The 22634-nt window shown below is 46.4% G+C and overlaps 1 protein-coding gene across 13 annotated transcripts in view; it reads right to left on the bottom strand.

Moving 5' to 3' along the window:
• The window catches only part of Foxp (forkhead box transcription factor P), a 302571-nt gene extending 284062 nt beyond the window's left edge, over positions 1 to 18509 (bottom strand). For 12 of the 13 annotated variants that reach the window (XM_076793308.1, XM_076793220.1, XM_076793229.1 and 9 more), the window contains exon 1: positions 17301 to 18509. Coding sequence is in view for 11 of the 13 variants with exons in the window: in XM_076793220.1 (XP_076649335.1) it covers positions 17301 to 17330 (30 nt within the window). In the remaining 2 variants the exon portion in view is untranslated. Of the gene's footprint in view, positions 1 to 4364; positions 4761 to 17300 lie in introns of those variants that run through there. The other variant, XM_076793350.1, reaches the window with a different exon arrangement.
• Positions 18510 to 22634: the final 4125 nt, after the last annotated feature.

Genomic DNA, 22634 nt, shown 5'->3' with positions numbered 1-22634 from the left:
TGCAAGAGGTTGTACAGCAGTTTCGTGGGTTGGTTATTCTTTCGCGGACTTCCCGGAATAGTAGTAAAATGGAGCGAAGTTGGTGGCAGCGTCGTGGCGAGTCAAGTATACCCACGTCGTACACAGGCCGAGCTGTAAATCCATCGCGTCGTTCGGTATGTAAATCGCTTATCGCTTCGAGTGGACCACTCGGTATAATTAGGTAGGTAGGTAGCTAGGTAAGTAAGTATAGGTAGATAGGAATGGCATCATGCGCGCCGACATGTATCCGCGCATCTAATGGCGAGGAGGACGAGAGCGCAGCCTCGCGGAATTAGGCTCTTCCGTTGTTTCTATTACAAAATAGACGGCGCGATATTGCGGGGCATCGCCGGCCACGGCTAATCTCTGCCTCTTTTTTCCCTATTTCTTTTTTATTTTCCGTTTCTCTCCTCGCCCGATGATACCGTTACGATATCGCCTGATGTGCTACGCGAAACACACTCGACCAGGTGAAAGGGGAACGCCACTCAAACCGATTTCCGATCGTTATCGAACAGCACTAATAAATTATCTCCGGGCGGACATTGATATTAAATTAGAAAATACAAAATCGATCGGACAGATAGCCTGGCACAATAAATTGCCTGCCCCACATTTTTCTATCCGATCGGGTGCCCGTAATTTCTCCTCAATCCACTTTGCAAACAGTTAAAAAGCTACTTGATGGATACTGTTTTTTTTTTTTTTTGTTGAATCATTTAAATAATTCGACATTTCACCAACATCGACAAACCGTTGCACGATAATCGATTTAAATAGACATATTACTAATTGCTAGACCGCGGATGTTCACACAAAATACAAATTATTTACATCAATTACAAATACCAGAAGCCAAATAGAAGCTCCTTTCTCCTTTTCATAATGTTAACCCTTTGCACACGAAGCTATTTTAACTCCAAAACGAAACATTCCTTTCGACCTAGAATATTTCCCTTCTACAGATTTTTTTCATGTTATACATACGAAAATGGTGCAATTTACTCGTACAATACTGAAGTTTTTCGTAATTTATTGGATACAAACAAATTTAATAATGTAAAAAATATTTTGAGTAATGATACAGCAATTTTTAGTGGCGCCTTACAGTCGCCATTCGAGTGCTAAGGGTTAACAAGCTGATCTTCTCAAATTCTTCTTATTCATCTACTGTATTAAATAGCACATTTCTGTCTTAAACGCACAAGCAGTCTATTAATTACCACAGGAGAGTATTGTTTAACGAGCAACAGAAGCGCAAAGCATTCGCATAAAATGGGCGACAGCGATCAAGGAATCGATTTAAAGATAATTCTAACACGCTGAAAACTTCAATGAAATTTATTAGTCTCCTAAAGCCTACGATAGGAGGTATTTTATGCACGAGTGATCTCCCTTTTGCAATTGAATTTACGAAGATATCTATAGTCTAGCAGCGGGGGTCCAGGGTGTAGTTAAGAGCCTGGTGGTGTTGCGACGGACGTCGTCGGCGTGCGTTTAGCAAAAATCGCTGGTGTGTCTGGCGCGTTCGGTAGCCGGTGAATACACCGATAAATCCAGGAAAGTACAGGCGGCACGTTAGCGAGCTAGCCAGCTCGAGAATTGGCACGGAAGGGGACACATCGTCCCTCTAAATTATTCTCTTAAAATGTATCCCCAATAATTTAATACGCGGGTTCGAGTGCAGCCCGGACGAATTTATGGCATAAATAACACGGTACATCCCACCGAAGCAGATATCATTAATCCCCTCGAACGGTTGTTTTGGCGACACGTTCGAGGGCTCGAGAACGGGATACCGGGTTTTCTGGGCGATCCGTCGCGATAAAAGCCAACAAATCATCGGATCCCAAGATGTATCCGTAACCATTAATCCGCGCGCGGTGCATCCTATCCAGCTACTTAACGGCACTGGGTGAGTGCAACGAATGTCATCCTCTGGTGCAGCCCCATGCACCGTCGTCCCGCGATGCAGGCCGGTCACGTGACCGACAGGAAGCTACCAATCGTCTTGCACGATTATCCCGGTCGCCCTCCCTGCCCCGCCGCGCGATTTCGTAGGGGGGCAGCGTGCATCGTGCATCGTGCAGCGTGCAGCGTGCACGTGCGTGTGCATAGACCCGTGTGCGTCAGACCCGGGCATCAGGGACAGCGTTAAATAGGATTCGCGAGCGGACAGCCACGTATCTCTTCTCTCCTTCTACCTCTTTCTCTCTCTCTCTCTCTCTCTCTCTCTCTCTCTCTCTCTCTCTCTCTCTCTCTCTCTCTCTGCCTCCCTCTGTCGCTCTCCGTCGCTCTATCTTTCTCACGTTTGCGTTCTCGTGTGTGCGCGCGAGTTAGCGAGTGCGTGCGCGCGTTGGCGCGCTAGCACAGAGTTTCTATGACACCGACGAGTGTGTTGCGCGGAGCGTGATCGGTAGGGGGAACCAATACAGAGAGGATCGCACGCGAATTTATACGTGCACGCGCGTGGTATACATGCGACGTTACACCGCGCCGTGTTCCGCGGCGCAAACGTCGGGAGAGTCGCGACCAGTAAACCGCGCGACACATTATCATAAATGCCCGCGCGCTGGAGCCCGTCCCACGCGTAAATCTGTTTCGCAAATTGCGCGAGTGGGATTATGTCATCTTCCTACAGTCTCTTTCTACCGCGCACTAGCTCCTGACACGAGCCTGGCCGGGCGAGATCACACGGAACACTGTTGTCCTTCGAATCATCGTCGCGGGGGTGTGCATCCTTTCGCGCCCTTCCAGCCTCTCTTTCAAATCTACCTTCTTCCTTTTTGGATTATTTTTCTCTTCGTTCATTTTTCTCCCTCCGATATACGGAGCGGGTCTAGATTCATGAACTATTGTTAGTTTCAATTTTCGTTTATTTATGCACGTCGTACGAAGCATGTCACCGGGTTAATAAGTTGGTCGTTCAGACACGTCAATAGCGAAGACTTTTTATGCAGAATAGAAATTGTTTGCGTCAATTGCAACACACTCGAACCAAATAGGAATTGATTTCTTTCTTTCGCAGTTTCAGGAAGTTGATGGTAACATGTTAGAAAATTCTTTTAGTCTTTTTGCTATTGGAACTTTTTTCGATCTATTTTTTCCATTGATGCGTACAATCAGGGTTGACGGACCTCTGTTGTATTCACAGAACTTCATACATTTGTATGACCGTGAAATGATATGCGAATGTGTATACTGTTGCATTATTTCTTTTATGAAGATGAGATATTCTTTATCGTTGATCATTTTCGAAAAGAAAAAGAAATTTTTTATCCGCTGTATTTATTTTCGCCACCGAACAAATTAATAGTATTCATAGTGTGTAAATTGTGTTCAAAATATTAATAAATCGTAAGCAGATCAGTGCACTTCGCTTACTTGTTTCATACATTATGTCGAAATACAACTGAAACCTTTAACACGAATGAATAAATCGGGATGATTGAATCAAAAATGTATGAGAGAGTTCAAAAGTGCAGCAGGGTTAAAGAATTCCAACAAACTAAACAATTGTACGTTCTATTGATATTTAGTGGAAATAATACAACATCCTGTCTGAATAAAAATGTTGACAACAAGTAGAAGTGTTTAATCACCAACGGACACATCTAATTAAGTTCCTCGCCTAATTAAAAAGTCACGATTGGAAGAATTAGATGTGTGAACATTTTTAACCGTATCATATACGAGTTTCCTGATTTTATCTTCGGTCTATCGGAGCTGAAGATAATATTGTTTGTACAACAATCGTCCCACTAATCTCGAAGGAATTTGCTGAATTATAGAAAGGCTTATTTATTTCATAACTTCGTAAGCCGATCATATACAAAACGAACCGAAAATTATATTTGACCATGACACGTGCATACGCGACTCGGGATGCCGCTTAATATCTTTATCTGGATCGAACGTAATTTAGCGTAATTAAACATTTAGCCGCGTAGAACGGATAAAATAATGTTACGGGAAGCGAAGTAATATCGCGGAGATGGTTCTCGAAGTATTAATGGAAAAGACGGTATAAACTAAACCGGGCAGGATTTCAAGCATCCTCGGCGGAGAGTTTCGCTACCAGCTCCGAAGAATCGGAACGCGGCGCGGCGCGGCGCGAGCGTGCGCGCGGTTGCTAAATGTTTCGCGACGGTTGTGAAATCCGGAGAAACGAAGCAGGTAAATAATCGGCGGGTTGTATAATGAGCGCATGGTGCAGTTATCTGCGGTAAAACAGCATCGTGCAAACAAGATAAGAAGACGATGCAGAAAAGCAGCCGTCGCCCGGAGAGCATCGACGGCGTTCTGCGTTTCTCGCGCGGATTCGGAATGATCGAAATACAAACCTTGCCAGCTGTTTGCGTTCACAAATTAGGAATTTTTATGCCGCCCTCGCGCCAGCCGATGACGAAACACATTTGTAGCTTCTGCACGGTCGAGCTCGCGAACACGAGGATGCAAGTCATAAGCAGCCTAAGCTTATCCAGTTTTGCGGTGTGCTTCTGCAGGGGTCGTGGAACTTATTCAAATCGGGCGAGGAAAAATAGTCACACGGTTCTCACACACGCGCCCGCGTTTCGGAACCAATAACGGCTCGGATTGTCGGTCGCGCACTCGCGTGAACGGGATGATAAAAATCGCGTAGGCGATCCAAGGACGGTCGACGATCGACGGAAACGGGAACGTGAACGGGAACGGCCACCGTGGTCTCGGAGCTTCTTCAAGCTCTTCCAACAACAGACAGACGGTGTCGTGAAACTGATAAGCCGGCTCTCGCCGCGAGGAATTTAAAGTGAACTGCGTGGGTATCGCGATGGGAATTATGTTTCTTCGATTGAACGCTGCGACGCGGCATCGCAGCCTCAACGAGTGGCGCGCGGGTAAACTCTCGCGATCCTACTTCGGATCGTCGTCGAACCGATCGAACGAGACAATTTTTGCAAAAACGATTAACGAGAGGTGCGATCGCGAAATCCGCGGAACGTCGACTGGCGAACACCGAAGATCGATAAGGCGACCAGGCCAGAACTGGATCGAAGTAGTTCTTAATTGTCCCGACACGGGTCGTAAACAACGGTACGCTTTGATTGTTATCCGCGGCGTCCAATTAGAGTCGGCGGAGATAAGACAGTTTAGGTTGCAGTCAATTTTTCCAGACTGCCGGTAGTTATTTATTCCCGCGATGAATGTGCCCTTATCAGCCAACCGAGCCGGCGATGATATCGTCGCCCGTCTGGTTCGCTGACACGATTGTCGCACGCGGCGCAAACACACGTGCCTTCGGCAAAACGAAGAGGAGAAGACCCAGAAGAAGAAAATAATAAAAGAAAATACGACACGCTTTCACGCCGTGTCGTCCGTCATCGACCGATTCCGCGAAACTATTAATTGATTCTCTTGAGCCGAACGGTTCGCAAACCGTATTCTGGTACGTCCGCCGGGATCATCAAAGGGAGGCCAGGATTCAACGAAGAAAGAGTTAACTCGACCGAGTCTGAAGCGGCCAACGCCGTTATAAATACACTTCCACCGCGAAAACAACTCTTCGTTAGCTTTGACTCGGTCAAATTAGATTTCGGTACTCCGCTTGGACGTGTTACGCAACCAGTCGGTCTTGACAATCTATACATTATGAGCGAGCACCGTGTCTGGATCCAGCGGACCAAGATCTCGGAAACTTTTATGGAGAAGAAACCGTCGGGACGCCGCGCCGGGAAGACCGATCGGACGACGCCGGCTCGGAATTGTGACTGAACAACAGATCGGAATTTATTTTCAGCCAGTTTTCGACATTCTGACATGTCGTTCTCACATTCAGATTGCTCCTAGAGACGTTAATTAGCGCAGGGTCTTCTGGGAGACGAGGTTTCTACGGAGCAAGCATGGTTCAGCCGTTCGCTCGGCATTTGATTATCTCCAGGAGAGGAATAGTGGACATAATTCATCCACGTTCTGTTTTAATCTTATGATTTCGCTGTTTGCTGGTATTAGGGCTAACTATATTCAAGTTCAGTTGCAATCAAGTGCTTGTCAATATTGAAGGGTGCAAAGAGTGGTTAATCCCTTTGGCTTGTGAACAGCTAAGTTGTAGAGAAAGTCTCGGAGACTTTGGTATAGAATTTTTTCAAGCAATAACTTCGTGAAAAAGTTGCTCGCGTTCTCCAGAGAGCATAAAAATCTCCCATGCTAGAAAGGCGGAACTGTACTCCAGATTCTATTAATTAAAAATTCACTTGAGCGTGAAACGCTCTCCGAAATGTCTCATTCGCTGGGTGATATCGAATAAAAATATTTCTACCTAGGTACCATAGGTTTCTATTTCTATTCTATTCTAGAAAGATAGAGACTCATCGGAGGACGCAAACAAGTGGACACCTAAAGTGGTGAAGACAGTGGATCGGCTCGCAGGCCCTGACACGTCTGCCAAATAACGCAGAACGCCGTTACCATCCTGTTTCCTCGGCGGGGGAGTCGAGGGACAGGATTTTCGAAAATTCGAAACTCCTCGTAAATTTTTAATAACGCGGCCCGCTCGATGCCGGTGGCAGGGTCGGCGGTACCATTTTGAAAACTGGTCGGTGAATAAAGGTGATTTAAGCGACACGGAGTGGCCGTTCGTCGGCAGACAAGCCCCGGGAACTTGCGTCGTTCCGTCGAATGGCCGAAGTTGGATGGCTCGCGATTATCGCGGGGAAATATCTGCGGAAAAAAGGTAGCAATCGCGGGAGGGGGGGGGTGGTTATGAAGAGACGTTTCCACAGCATCGAGAACCACAGGGTCCCTCTGTACGTTCAGCGAGAACACACGCAGGTGAAACAAGGGTGTCCCGACTGTTTGCGTATCCCACTTTATGTCCCCTCCCCCCACCCCTCTCGGTTGTTTCCGAGAGAGCGAGGCTCCAGAGCTCGGCTTTCGGCCGCGATCCACGAGGGCTGCATTCGTGTACGCGAATCTGCCCGGTAATTGATTCATGATAGAACCGCGAATTCAAACAAGACCGATCTACATTTTGATGCGCCGTCGCTCGCAGTTCACTACGGGATCGCGACGTCGGCTCTATTATGTCACGCCGCCGCCGTCGCAACGAGATACATCGCAACCAATGCGGCATGGTCTGCCGATGATCGACTCTTTTCACTGATGCGACAACTCTGACTACGCTCCTGTTTAGGACCCTGTTCACAGGACTCGCGAACACGCTGCGCACTCATGACAATCGTCCCCACTTCGTGTTTCTTCCAGTTGGCTGTTACTAAAATTTCTCTCGCAACACGTACGTTTCGTCTAAGGCGTCACCAAAAATTGCTATACTGTTGTTCATAGTATTGTTTACATTGTCACATTTGGTCGTATTCATCGTATTACTGGACTGCGGATTTTATGCATTTATGAGAAAAATGGGTAAGCACAATTTAAAGCAGTAGACGTACTAAAAAGACTTACGGGCACCAGCGTATTGGTTTCAGCTTAATCAGCTTAAGTTCAGCTTAAGTGTCTTGTAATCAGTGCAAATATTTTTTATCTTGCATAAAGATCCGCAGTCTATGTATTACTAAATATTTAAGTATTGTATGAGGTATTTTGTCAGTTACGTCTGCATAAAATTAAATGTACAGCCTAGAAATGTCTAAGCAAATGCTGCGGCAAATGAAATGACGAAAGAGAATAAATAATTGGCGAAGATAGACGACGTGCAACAGAATAATAGAAACTGCTATTAGATTTGAATTTTCTAAGATTCTCCATGTAAAACGCCACCGAGCTGGTTCCCTAATTGCAACGCAACACGCCCGAAATATTTCAAAACCGACGACCACTGTCAGGTCTCCGTCCCGACGGCCGGCGTCGGCGAACCAGCGCCAAGTTCGGCCGTTCGAAAATTCTCCAGGTCAATTGACGCTGAATTTTTTACGGTCCCCAACAAAAAACAGCTGTCCAACAATCGCTGCGCCAATGGGATCGTGACCCGGCGTCGAGAGCGGCGATTCGAATTACAAGACAGTAGATGCAGACGATTATTGCGGTTTATGTGAGGTCGTTGCAACTAGTCGTCCCCCTTTGTGTACAAATCTGCGTAATAATTGATACGCGATGGGATCACGGAGCTCAAACACGAAACGGTTTTAATACCGGCTCCCGGTGTCCGGCATGCATCGCGCGGAATCTCTATTATAACGGAGGAGCGAGAGTCGAGAGTTGCGAACGAGGCTGCGTCGCTGCCTAACGCGACCAATGCGAAACGAGTGGGATAATGATCGGCTTTTTTTCACGAGCCCTTCGTTCCCCGCGAATCGTTCCTGTTTCTACGCTTGTCCCACAGGGAACCCGAAACGCCCTTTGTGCGCTGCAATCCTGCGACTTTCGCCCTCCACCACCGCAGGAACGATCCCCGCCAATGAGAAAGCTCTGTACGCTCTTTTCTTTTTTTACAACGGCCAAAGAAACTATGTGATATTCCGCTCGATCCGGTTGTAGGACTGTTGCGCAATACGTCGAGCGGAAACCGTGGCAATCCGCGCTCGCACGGCAGTGTCGATAAATATTAGGGTGCACGCGATTGCCGCGAGAAAACCGATGCTTTGTGTCAACCCTCTGCGATGGGAGACCCTTTTCAGAGCACCCACTAGCTTCGGTTTATTTATTATTCATGGAAACAATTACTGTGTTTCTGTGGTTTTCTATGTGAAATTTTGTTCACACTGATTTTATAGAAACAAAATTTTAGGTTAGAGAAGGTTGGAGAGGTTAGAGAAGAGATTATTGTGTTTATGCGGGTCTCCGTGCGAATTTGGTTAAAACTGATTTTATAAATTTTAGACCTTGTCTGACTACATTTGCCTTATCCCCTTACTTATTCTCTGTCTCGATTAATTTAGGATTTACTTAGAAAATTGGGTTGTTCAATTTAGCTTGCAAATTAGACGTAGATCAGGATGAAGGTTGTCGTTATTTTTCGAAAATTATTAATCATCTTTGAACGCAATTTTACTAGGAATTAAATCAATGAATTTAATGTGTTGAAAGATTGCAATGTCCAGACAAATATACAGCCTAGTCAGAAAATAAGTCCTACCGATCCAAAGTTCGAAATAAGTATCCTCGAGTTTCAACCGTATCCTATTTGTTCTGCCATGGTCAGAATTTTTATCTAGCAGAATAATATCTGTCGAAAAATTTTGGTGGACCAACAGAGGCCTAAACTGAAGAGTAAAAGGGCGTTGCAGAGGCCTAAGCCGAAGTGATTTCTTTCCTGTGATGGCGGTGGAATCGACCTAAATTCTGGCCGCGTCGAAACGATTCGCTTTTCAATTGACAGGCTGACGGTCAGCGGAATAATTCATGACGCGGTGATATCTGGGAAATTGTCGTCGAGGCGACGCCATGATCTTGTTATAACGAGTCCCCGTGCAAACGGTCGGTACATCACAATCGCAGGATGATAATTTAATGTAACGACGCGCGTTAGTGCGCCGATAGCAAATGAACGGCCGCCGGCGTTCCCGTGTTAACGCGGCTACGAGAACAACCGTGGGGGCATATTTGACACGGAGCAGTCATGGATCGGCAAATCATCGAATCATCGGCGGTACTCGACAACGTAACAAGTCAACAGGCGGTCGTTATGTATATTGACGTATACTTGCCGCAGTTGCGGCGTCGATGCCTGTTTCTATTGACAAATACCCGTCGCGGGGGCGATGATGCATTGCCGTACACGGGCCAGCCGAATGACATGGAATGCGTATTATCCGGACAAAATGAACCAACCTCTAGGAATTCGAGCCGCTTGTCAACGCCGCGGACCGACCGTGTCACAAACAATAAGCTGCCACTCGTCTATCGTCATCGAAACAATCAACTCTGTAACCAGAACGTTATCCGCTCACTCTTCCAACCTGTGTGCTGATTTAAAAACTCTTCTGTCCTTCTCTCATTAGCTTCTTCTCTCTGTTCGTTTCCTTCTATAATTTGCTGCTAGGCAAAGGAATTGTACTATGAAGATTCAATATCAAAGACAGCAAAATGCGGTCTAACTCTTCTTCCGAGAATTCTAAGAAAATCTATTCTTCCGAGGAATGTACAGCGAATTCTCGATATATGTCAACAAGACGGGTCTTGCCAACGTTTGGGTAGCGTACAGAAGACATACCCGAGTCGTGTTATGTTTACACTCTTCGGCGTCTGAGGCCTCTCGAGCTTCATGGCCCCTCACGGGGTATACCCCGCGGTAGTGGGGATAATTCCATAACATTTATCATCTAGGGCTTGGCGACATATATAGAGAAATCGCTGTACTGATTTCAAAATTCTTTACACCGTCCCTTCTCTATTCCTACTTGTGCTTCTTCTCGCTACACTATTGTCCTTCTTTCTATTTGTACTTGGTTAGTGGTTAGTCTATTCTCACGATTAAATATTGAAGACAGTAAACTAGTATCCTATTCTAACGTCTAACCTGGCCGAAAAAATAATCAAACTTGTAACTAACACACTTCCTATTTGTTCAAATGATTTGAAAATTCTTTTTTTTTTGTACTTGGGCTTCTTCTTGCTGTAGGTGCTATTCCACTTGTTTAATTTTGTAATTCACTAATAGGGAAAAGGAAATTAAACATGCTCCGGAGATTAAATATAAAACACAGTAAAATAGTGGTTCGTTTCTGTTAAAAAATATGAACTAATCGAATGTCTATTTATTAGGAAATTTTTCGAGAAACGTTCTCAGTCTACAGTGGACCATCTTCACAGGTGACGATCAAGTTATGTCTGAACTAAACTCGACTCAAGTTTACTATTTAATTAGCCCGCGGTTGTGTAACAGTTCTCGGTGCATCTACTTCCTTTTCTTTTGAGACGATTATTGGAAAGAAAATTATTGATGGTAGGTCATGGTCAGGCTTGATGTAGGTCTGGGTTGAAGCCCCTGTCATGATAGAGTTTAGGTTCGAGGAAGGCCAGAGTTAGGTTCGATCAAGACCGACTTAGCACCAAACTAGGTCTGTGTTAGATTCAAACCAGCACCTACTAAATTCAAGTAGGCCCTAGGTCTGGGTCAAGTCTGATTTAAATCTGAGCCAGATTCGAGCTGGATTAGGTTCTAAAATTGAATCCAGGTCTGACAACAAAGTTGACTTGGATCTGAGATGGAGAGGTTAAAATCTTTTGGCTCTTATATGTCTGCTAGTGCTTTGGACAGACCTTTAGGAAAAGATTCAGCGGTTAGAAATACGGTTTCTATTTCTTTATCACGGGACTTTGTAGGATCGTGTTAAATTTTGTCGATTGAGGCCTCGAGCAGGTGAATGAATGGTAACCGTCATGTCAGGTTTGGAACGAGGCACAGACTGATCAGCAATAGATCGAACGAATCGAAGGTCTGTTTGGAGCAGCGTTCGATGAAAAAGCTCTGGTGCGAAGGAGGATACCGAAAATCGAGTGGTCGTGAGAAATTGAAGAATCGTCGACGACAATGCGGAGTGGCGTTGAAGTGGCTGGTGACGGATGACAGACGGCACACGGGGATCGGTGGTTCGCAAAAGTGGCGTAGGAGCAGTCACGATACACAACGTGTAACAATGGAGCCAATATCTGTAAAAAGGTGGTGCTCGTAACGTGCACACTCGACGCGCCCGGGGAAACAAATGTCGTGCCTATGCGTGACAACCCTTATTGCGGGGCCGAGAGGGGCGACGAGGGAGGGCAGGTGTGTGGGGGGTGGTTTGGTGTGTTTGTGAGCTGCGTGTTTATTGCTCGACCTGGCAATAATAACTGGTTATTATTCATTACCCGGGCGCAGCCGTGTTACGAACGCACGAATGTCGCAGTCACCTACACGGATCGCCGCGAATCACTCTCTCGCCTTTCTCATCTTTTTGTTTCGCGGCCTCCTCTCGAGCCGTCGAGGACACGACGATTCGTGAAATATCGCGCTCTGCCCGCTCATTCTCACCCTTCCTACGCTGGTATGTAAAAGGAAAAAATGCAAACGCGACGCGTTGCAAACTACCCCGTGCACCGTGCGAAGCACCCCCCGCAAGATCCATCGCGAGAATCTGTAACCTTCGCGAACAAAACGCAGATAAATTACGCGAGGAAATCAGCTACACAATTAACCCTTCACGGGCGATGTCATTACTGTTCACTAAACTGCGGATTTTTGTGCAAAATTATCTACATCGATTGCAAAAGATAGGAACTACGTCAAAACATTTTCCTTTTCGTAATTGTTTCAATAAACGCGGAATAGTACATCGATATTAAATTTAAATTCGTCTTTCCACAATTTCAAATCGAACCTGCTCATTTTTACTATAAATTCATAAAATCTGCTAATGATGACATCTGTAGCATCGTCCAATGTTGATCAGAAAAAAATCAACAATTGAGTGTCGCTCCCGAAGAGTTGAGAATACAAGGGTGAAAGTACCACGTACCGAGCGAACCACCCCTGACGATCCATCGTAAAAATCAGTAACCTTCGCGACCAGAACAGAAACAATGCGAAGTAAATAAGGTACACAATTTAGATCACAAGGGTGAATCGACCAGTTTCTATGTGACGTCATTGGTATTGATGCTTTCGGACCTAGGACACCACCCACGCACTGCGATGCTACACCAAGGATGCTTTATAGGCCTCCAACGATAGGTAAAAGGAGGATATAATATGCAGAGTGTCTGTTAACTGACAATGAGTGTAGTATCGGCCAAGGTGTGATTCAACAAGAGAACATAAGTTGACGAGAATGAATCACATTTTTCCCAGCATTGAAATCGACTGGAGTGTGTTGCCTTTTAAAAACGACGATTTTTATTGAACACGTGGATAAAGAATTTTAATAAATAATTGTATAATGGAAAAGCTGAGACTGGTCGCTTGACATTTTTTTGCGTTTCACACATTCAGTCACTCAGAATGGAAAACCGAGATGTCAAGAATCTACAGAGTGTAGAATAGATTGCGAATTTTACAAATTAACGACAAAATGGTACGAGTGCTATGTAAAACAGGAGAAACGTTAGGCGAATCTAAGGGCATCAACGCATTGTTTTCAACTTCTTAAAATGATTCGAGGAAAGGGAAACTTTTTAATTGGTTCCTATTTCTCGCGATCGATGCAGAATATTTTAATTTTGCATAAGTCAGGCGTAGAGACACTCGGAACATTCTTCGACACCTGCTCGAAATGAAACGATCGTACTTTTTATTTCCGTGATGGTACAGGGGCGAGCAGCGCGCATAAACAATGGTGATCGCCTGGACGAGACATCGATAGATTTCATATTTCATGGGCGGAGGTGTAACCGTCCAAACACTTATGGACGGTGACCGGTGCACGTATTCTAAGAAGGTATCGCGTCACAAACCTGGAGAGCATGAATAAGCCAACGGGCAAAGGTGTGGTTCCCAGGCGTCCACGGTAGGAAATCGCTCACTGGGGAAGAAAGATGGAGAACAGAAGCCAGGAGCGAACCAAGACGTGATTAATATAAAAGTGGGCGGAGCCTGGTCTGGCCGGAAGTAGCCGAAGAGGGATGCTGTGCCGTGCCAAGCAAGCGCGAAAACGGGGGTTATAGTGGCAGAACTGTGTTGGTACACTGTACCGTATGTATCTTCATCCTAGCCGGAGCTGCATACACAGAGAACTCTCTCCCGCTATGCAAAGACCATGAAACAAGCGCGCGCATACTGTACGTGTGTGTGTATGTGCATCGGCTGCGTCTGAAGTGGCAGAAGAAGAGGCGAGAAGATGGTCTCGAAAGGAAGACAGAGAGAGAGAGAGGGAGAGAGAGAGAGAGAGAGAGAGAGAGAGAGAGTTCTGGCGGGTACCATGCGAAGTGTACACCGCGCGATTGACAAGCAACACCCTTCGGCCTGATCGCGAGCTAGCGAACGGTCGAGGAAGGCGTGACAGCGGCTCAGAACCGCTGCCAGGTAATGCCCCGAAGTCAACGATGGCCCGTCGGTAGCCGCGCACTTGGACACCACCGGATACAACGCGGGAATCGATTCGACCAGGTCGAGACAAGCCAGTAGAACACGTGTCGTACAGTATCGAGCACTTAGGCACTTTCTTAGTCGGACCTGCCGCCTGCCCCAACAACACGCGAGGTCCTCTTCCGCGGGCAACCTGTTTTCTACCACGAGCTGAGATCCCAGCTGTCTCGGAACCTCGAATTTTCCACGAAATCTTTAACTTCGACCGAGCACAACCAAGGGACACGCAGATGGCTCTAGCGATGCAACGTCGATGGTGAACAAGGATGGTAGATCGACGGAAAGAAGCAGGACCGGCTGATTGGCGAATATGGGATCGAAAGGAACCGGGCGATCCGCCAGGGGGCTTTCGGAGACGCAAGGGGTGCAAGGGTTGACGCGCGGGGGTGGCCAACCCCACCTACTTCTTTAACGCCCCCAAGTAGGGTAGGACCGCCTCCGTCTCTGCGTTGTTCCACCTACTACACCCCGGGACTTCTGCAGTCTCATACCCACGCCGCCCGTACACCATCATCCCCCCATAGCCGCCTCCACTACCCATCGACTATATCCTGCCGAGAAAAATCGCCTCTATTCCCAGGTAACGCAAGCGCCGCTTCTCGATTGATGCGCTGCTGCCATTACCCCGAAGAGTACACTGGCTGCTGTCTTCTTTTGTACGGCTACGCGGACAAATAGAACGATAATTATGCTACCGTTCCCATGGGGAACGAAGCATCTTCGCAGTGGAAGCTGCGATTTTTATCAACAACCTCGTCGACCTCGTGATTCTTTACTCTGATACGTAAATTGAAGTGTACGTCTACGTTCGATGCAATGTTCATGTATCGATACGGAGAAATAGAAATCTGTTCTAATGAAATGACGATTACACCACCGATTTTACGGAACACGGTGAAGCATTTCAAATTAGGAAAATTGTTCGTAGATTAAGTGCGACGCCGTTTTGAACCGCATTAGACCCTTTTCAATTTAGAGCTGATCTGTATTTATTGTGTATATACGTTCAATCGAATGACATCGACGAGAAAGAATTGAAATCTGTCCGGCGTTCGTGGCAAATAAAATGATAATTATGCGAGCAATTTTATAGAAAATGATATTGTATTTTAGATTTGAAGCAGGCATTTTTCTCAATAGCTTGTCAAGCGTGCAGTTTGTGCATTGTAAATTGAAAAGGTTGATGTTTCGAATCACTTGCTATGCGATTTATTTCCCAGCTATGCTGATTGAGACTGTTTTGGTCTATTGTATGCCTATGTTCATTGTAATAGCTGTATATAGATAAGAAAACAATAGACATAAGATAATATAAATATTTAGTAGATTCTGTTCGAAATCACCACACGTCTGACTCGGTATTCTTAGGCAAAGGGTTAATTTGTTTAGACGAGTTAACGTGCTGTCTTCTAAAATCTACTTATCAAAAAATGATAAATTCCATCGTATATCAAATATTTTAATACCAAAGAAACATTTTTACGTCAATGAAGATACAGTGTGCCAAGCAAACATTAACAACGAATAGGTACATGTTAAAATTAATTGCTCGACTTTTTTGCAATAAGAGGTATCGAGCTTTTAAATGAACACCGACTAACGCATACTGATTTAAAACAACTGGAATTAATGATCTACAGCATTTTAGTACTGCAGAATCATTTTTACGTCAGCGATGATACGATCCCCAAAACAAGTATTAAAAACGAACAGCTCCGTATTCAAATAAATTGTTTAAATTCCCTGTAATAAATGGAATCGAATTTCTATACGTACGCCAGTTTTCACTCGGTGATTTAGATCAACTGGGATCGAAGAATGATTTCGTAACGCTATCGAATGTTTGATCAAACTCCGAATAAGACGAAAATTCCTTGAGATTGATCAAGAATTTTGGTAGGAACTGATTCTAGATTGTAAACGGTGTGCTGGTCAGTGGCTACAGCTGTTCAAGCTAGCATATCATAAACTGTATCGTACATCTTTGCCGTTGCTCGAGGAACAGGCTAGCCGTCAACGTCTCCTGGTTTTAGATCGTAATAGAGCCCGCCGGCGTGCATTTATTAATGATGAGGCCTGAACGATACAAATTGCAGAGATTACTGTTTACACGAACGAGATATTCGCCGGCAAGTTGTTGAAATAGCCGGGCCAATAACATAATGATTCATATCGCCGTATTATATCATTCGGGACTCCAGGCAGCGTCAAAGCAGCGGCCGGTCCGATGCCAAGATTATTTTTAGGAAAAATGCGTTTTGCCGGAAAGATTTCTGTACTAAGGCAGGTTACGCATTTAGTTACTCGAACGTAGTTAATCTTGGAACCGTGTAGCGAGATTTATTTGACCAACCATTCCGCTTGTCCGGTGCGGCTATTTGTCTTGTCAGGATCGTTAAAGTGTCATTTCCACGAATATCACTCGGGCCCGCTCAACGTAAGATCAATCAGGGGATCTCGGAAAGCAACGATGCACGGCTTATCCAAAGCGTCCGCGACACCCAAAGAGACGACACCGCTTCGACAACAATACCGAAACAAAAGAGGGGAACACCGTACAGTCTTTTCTAGAAAGATTCACTCTCGAAAATCAACGTCCATTCTCGCGCGACTATTTCCACGCTGGCCTATTTCCCCGCGGTGCGAGACGCAACAACGAAAGCATTTCCGGCGCTGATCAAGGGACTCTATTCGCAATTCGGGGGCAGCCCCGAGGACCTTGTCACCCCTAACCCGTGGCATTCGCGACAACAGGGCCGCGAAATCCTCATTGAAGGAACTGGTGAACGCGAGAGAGCGAGAGAGAGAGAGAAGAGTAGCGGTGCAAGCGAACGTCGGCGAAAAGCGGACGCGAATGATTGGAAAAAAAGAAGCTGGGGCCGGAGGGAAAGGGAAGGTGGGGCTGGCAGCGTGCAAAAGGGACCCGCCGATGGCACGTGGCGATCATCATTGAGTAAGAGGAACGCAAAGAACGGTGAATGAAGCAAGCGGCGGAGAATGACGAGACAAAGAGACAGACTCGAATGCGGCGTGACTGAGAGAGAGTAGAACGGACAGGGAGGCAGAGACATAGAGAAGAGAGAAGAGAAGAGAGAGAGAGAGAGAGAGAGAGAGAGAGAGAGAGGCAGTGCATGACGCGGATGCAACCGATACGATCGGGGCTCGAGCATTGACAGACAGGTAGGCGGTAAGTCAGGCAGGCGGTCAATCAGGCATCGGGTGTCAGAGTGCAGAGAAGATGGAACAAGTGTTGCGGGGGTGTAGTGAGAGGTGCAGTCTCTACCTGGACGGGTCTCCAGCGTGGCTCCAGCATGTCCCGCTTCCTCCTCGACGTCTGGTTCGTGGCTGTCGCTTGTTCCTCCGTCCTTCTCCCCGTGAACGTATTGTTGTTGGAAGAAACGAAACGAAGGAGACGACACACGGCGACGACGATCCTTCTCTCGCCTCTCCTCTGTCTTCCACGGCGTTCGTCCTCGCGATCCGCGCGTTTCCTCCCTGTCTATCCTCCTCTCCCTCCCACCCCCTCTCGCTCCCTGTCCCTCTGCCACCTCTCTACCTTTCCGAACCGCCCCCCTCCGCCCTAGTCCTCCTCCCTTCTTCTCTTTCTTCCAGTGTGTTCCTTTCTCCTCCTACCTACTGCCTCTCCTGCCTCCTATCTATTATCTATCCGGTTCTAATATCTATTTACTCTCTCTCTCTCTCTCTCTCTCTCACTCTACCCCCTATGTTTCTCTTTCTCTTTCTCTCTCTCGCTCTCTCGATCTCGAGCTTACGAAAACGACACCTCCAACGTGCGCGCCACGTGAGTCGTCTAGACACGATGATCCTGATCCACGATTCAGGCTTCACCGTCCCGCGCGCGGACGCAGATCCTCGATCCTCTGTGGGGCCTGGTGTTGCGCAGAGCCTATCAGAGCCGGTGTGGTTGCTGTCAAAGAAAGTAGTAGCAGGCTGGAGAACACGGAGGAGAGTCTTTTGTTTGCCTTTGATTTAGTTTTGTGCGGTTCTTTTTGTTTTTGTTTTTTTTTTTTTGGTGGGAGGGTTGGTGGAGGGTATGTAGAGTGACGGCGGTGGCTGACGGTGGTGGTGGTTGCGGTTGGTTTTCGTGATGGTGGTGGTGGTGGTGGTGGTGGTAACGGCGTAAGGCGCCCCCTGTTGCGAGCGAAGCGGAGAGAACGGCGTCGCGCGTTTTCGTCTACCGCGTGTATATGTGCGTACGTATATATCGGCCACGGTTTTTTGGTTCCGCGATTATCCTCTCTCTCTCTCTCTCTCTCTCCCTCGTTTCTCTCTTTCTTTCGATCCCTCTCTCTTTCTCTTGGTGTTTCTCGTAAGCCCCGTCGACACGGACGCCAAGGGAGAAAACGTGCGCTGAACCGTGCGGAGTTTCAGAGAGTTGTGCTTTGAAGAAAAAGGGGTACCGCGCGCCGGTGGCTGCCGTCGCGACTGTGCGACGCTCGGCACCGCTTCGCCGCGAAACCCTACGGACGCACCGAACACGCGGCTACTGAGTCGGCGCACTCACTCGGCCTCCCTCTGTCTCCATCCCTCCCAGCACCCGAGGACCTCCCTCCTCCTCGCACCCAGATACCGCTCGCAGAACGACGCCGTCTCGCTCCCGCGTTCTAGCCTCGTTTCGTACCAGAGACAACCGGAGCACCGGCGTGCAACCGCTTCTGCATTCGCGAGAGAGCGAGACGGTTTGCCAGCCTGCGCTAGAGCGAAACAGAGGTTTGTCTAGTGACGGACCCTGTCTTGCTGCGAGCCTGCCTCTCTGCGACGCGTGCATGTCCCAGACCTAACTCATCGTCATGAGTTCTAGAAGTCTTCCTGGGAGTCGGCGCTGGGAGACACTCCTTCGTAAATTTGATATAAGATGCGACGAGCTGGAGGATTTTGAAGGGACGGTTGAACGCAGGCTGGTTAGTGAGAATCATCCTTCAAGGACGCTGCTGAGACCTGGACAGACGAGAAGGTTTGCTTAGAGGTGTGTCTATGGAGCGAAAGAGCAGAAGAGATTTTTCTTATGCAATCGTTTTTTTTTTTATGCAAATGTGAACTGTCGCTAGCGTTGGGCCCTGCTGAGAGTTGGAAAGAGATGAGGATGACTTTCGATTGGTGATGTGTGTGGGCTGATGAGGGTGGGTGGATCAGTCACTTCCGAGAATTTTACTTCAATAAGCATTGATGAAGTTGCTGAGTTTTTCACGAAAGTCTTGTAAACTTGAGGACAGTTCACACCGTCTGATCAATGGTCACCCACTACCCTTTAAATATTTAATCAGGTATATTGTCAGGAAGCAATGATTCACCCGACGATATTGAGGCAAGGTTATTGTTATCGATTCAACCTAGTCCTAAGAGCACACTAAAGCCAACGACCTATTTTGATGCACTCGTCGTGTCGCAGGTGATTCATCATCATTATATGCACACCAGTTCCTAGCTAATCGTTGATTCGCAATGTCCTTCGTTCGTGGTATCTAGATCCGTGCGCACACAAACATTTTCGTGCTGGATTTTCTTCGGTGCACTGAAACATGTAAGTCTTTTTCATTGAGGGTCACTAGACAATCTATGCAATGAAATGAGTCAACATGAAATGAAAATTATTTTGCATTTTAATAAATTCATTGAAAATTGCAGTTATTTAAACGTATTAAACCATCACATAGAAATTTTCTTATAATGTAACGAATTGAAATACTATGGAAACTGCGGTTATTGGAACGCACGAAATTTCCAGAGGCGCTGAGCGTGTCAAACATATTTTTTCCTGTCTAAGAAAAAGCTGTGCGTCCTTCTAAACTTCGGGGAATATTTGTCGGAATAAGAGTAAGGATGGTAAGGATGGTAAGGATGCACGAGTTAATTTCTCAGTGCCGACGAGTGAATGCAGTTTCGATGCATCCGGGGGTGGATTTCGAACAGTGAAATTTCTGATGAAAACGTGGACGAAAGAGTGCCCCGGTGATATTGTTTGAGGTTACGGGAAAGTTATGCGGGCGACTGACACATATTCAAGAAAGGCGCGCGCGCGGGCGGTACACAAGATTGGAACTGTCACGGCTGTAATCGGAGCGATAGCGAATGATGGGGCTGGGGACAATGTGGGGAAAACGGGTCGCGGAAAGGAAGAGCGGAGAGGGCGACCGGAGAGACTTCACATCGGCTAGTTTGTTGTTGTTGTTTGTTGTTGTTGTTGTTCGTCTTGTTTCTCGACACGGAACCGAACCGTCCCGCACAATGTCGGGAGTATAGCTCCGGTATTGATAACAACATTGAATGGCGAGGGAGAAAGTGGGGGCCGAGGGGAGGAGATAAAGTGAGCACGTGAAGAGGAAACAGGCGTACACAAATACAGGCCAGACGAAACATTATTTCGACCGATCAAAATTGAACCCAACTCTCTTCCAAATCTGGTAAGAAATTTTTCATCCCTTATCCGGTCATCTGATTTTTGACCGACACCTGTATTCCCCAAAATTTCTTAGAATTTGTTGGAGACTCAAAACAAAATTTGCAAATAACACGTTCTTAAAAATAACAAGTGATTAGTTAAGGGATGAGTTTAGGGATTCATTTTTGTCTTTGATAAAAGGAGGGGAGCTGGTTTTGAATATTTCGAGTTTTCTGTGGAGGGTAGTGATCGTGCGAGCAGGTTTTACGAGTGTGTACAATCGTGTTTCGGGAATTTTTAATGAGAGAAGGGTGCGTTAATCGGCTCTCATTAAAGAGGATAATAAAACGTTCCGGGAAAGTGACAGGACGATCGGTGAAAAGCGCCGATATTCGGGCGAAATATCGCACAAACACCGTCATTCTGATGAAAAGATTGTCAATAACCTCTAACACCTGTTGCACAGTTTAGCGACGGATTTTATTCTCACGCGTGGGTTATATTCATTTATTGGCTCGCGGATTTCACGGGTCACACGTCGTCCGCGTCGATGCACAGCCGACATAAACGCTTAATGCGGTTCATTCGCGCAGTAATAAAACTACCCCCGGTGAAAATCTCTGATAAAATTACACCGACCGCGATCAATCGCGTCCAATTACCACCCGGACTAATTGTTATGCACAATCGAGTGGGAATGTAAAAAATTCATTTATCATTCCGCGCCGTTGAAACGCCGCGCACGCGACTGCCAAAATTAAATTGTTCTTTAAAAAATCAACGAGTTAAAAAATGCTTTTTTATCGTACATTGTTGGTGAACCGTTAAACAGATTCGCGCAGATTATAATCTGTGATCGAATTGTTCAATGAAACAAAACAAAAAAGAAATGCTTCGAGCAACCACGATGGAAGGATCATTCTGTTGAACCCCCCTCAATCTAGTATGGTTGCGTGGGAGCTGCATTTCGTAGTGTTGTTGATTTTTGCATAATTTATCAAGGTTGTTTGGTTAAGCGAGCCGTTAGGGTGAGTCGCTGGGGTTGTCGGGCCTGGGGATTGCGCGATGGGGCGACAATTTCAGACACCCTTCGCCAATATGATTAGCATCCGCTCCAGGGACGTACTTATTTCCAGTGTTCCACTAATTCTTCAACTCAGTTACAAAAATGTGCAAATATACACCCTGTATACAGACAAACTCGTTTTTACTACCCCGTACCGTTTATTCTCTTCATTTAGCTACTTCTGTCTCGCTACGGACCGGAGTGTCTGACCACAGACGTCTGAATCTACTTATCGCGAGCGTAGATAAACGGTGCAACTCAAAATAATGTTTCAGTGGATTAAAACCTCGTTTAGGAAGTATTGAACACCTTCGTGCATACCTGGGCAAGCCTACAATTTGGAAATTGTTTAATACTTGCAAGAAATATGCAGTGGTTCTAAAAGAACAGGGGGTAATGAAATATCTAAATTTTTATATTAAAAAATAGTGGAGGCAAACAAAAATTGCTACGTGTATTTTCAAGGTTCCAGCAGATAAAATCCCTAAATAAATTGATCAAATTTTTTGGGAAAGGGAAATTTTTCTATTTCATATCACAGAAACTACTTGTGCGACTTGTCGGGATCACTAGACTGCAGATTTTTCAGAGGGCCCATTAATAAAAACTGTAAACAAACAAAAATGGTTACCCCGATTAAGGGTGCTGTTATGTTCCCAAGAAGATGAAAATCGCAACAAACATTTTACGATAGACTTACTGGAGGTCGAATCCAGCAAACGTATAAAAATCGTCGTCCGGTGGTGACGACAAGGGTTGCGGGTTAGGGGAGGTTTTTCTTGGAAGGATTCTTCGATTAGGCCGGCCCTGCCGGCCACGTAAGCAGGCATATCGCGAGTACACGACGGAGTTGTTGTGGATGGGAATGGGTGGACGCAGGGTTGGCACACAGAACGAAGGGGTTGCGAGGGCACGAGGGGTGTCCAGTGGTACCAGGGAATGGGACATCGTGGAGCTCCGGGTGGAGGGGGTCGAAGGGGACAAAACCCGTCCTATACTATACTACTCTACAATAGTTGTTTACCAGAGTCATACTGATCGATACTCAGTGTTTGCTATCAGAGGGAACCATGCATGCCGGGCGCTACTTGCCCAACACCAAAAGTAAACACCCACCCCCGTCCGCTATCACCCCAACAACACTCCCACCG

This window comes from Halictus rubicundus, chromosome 1 (genome assembly GCF_050948215.1).
Source record: "Halictus rubicundus isolate RS-2024b chromosome 1, iyHalRubi1_principal, whole genome shotgun sequence".
NCBI classification, from domain to species: domain Eukaryota; kingdom Metazoa; phylum Arthropoda; class Insecta; order Hymenoptera; family Halictidae; genus Halictus; species Halictus rubicundus.
Note: the sequence above shows the minus strand (reverse complement) of the source record. Positions and strands in the feature narration are given on the sequence as shown.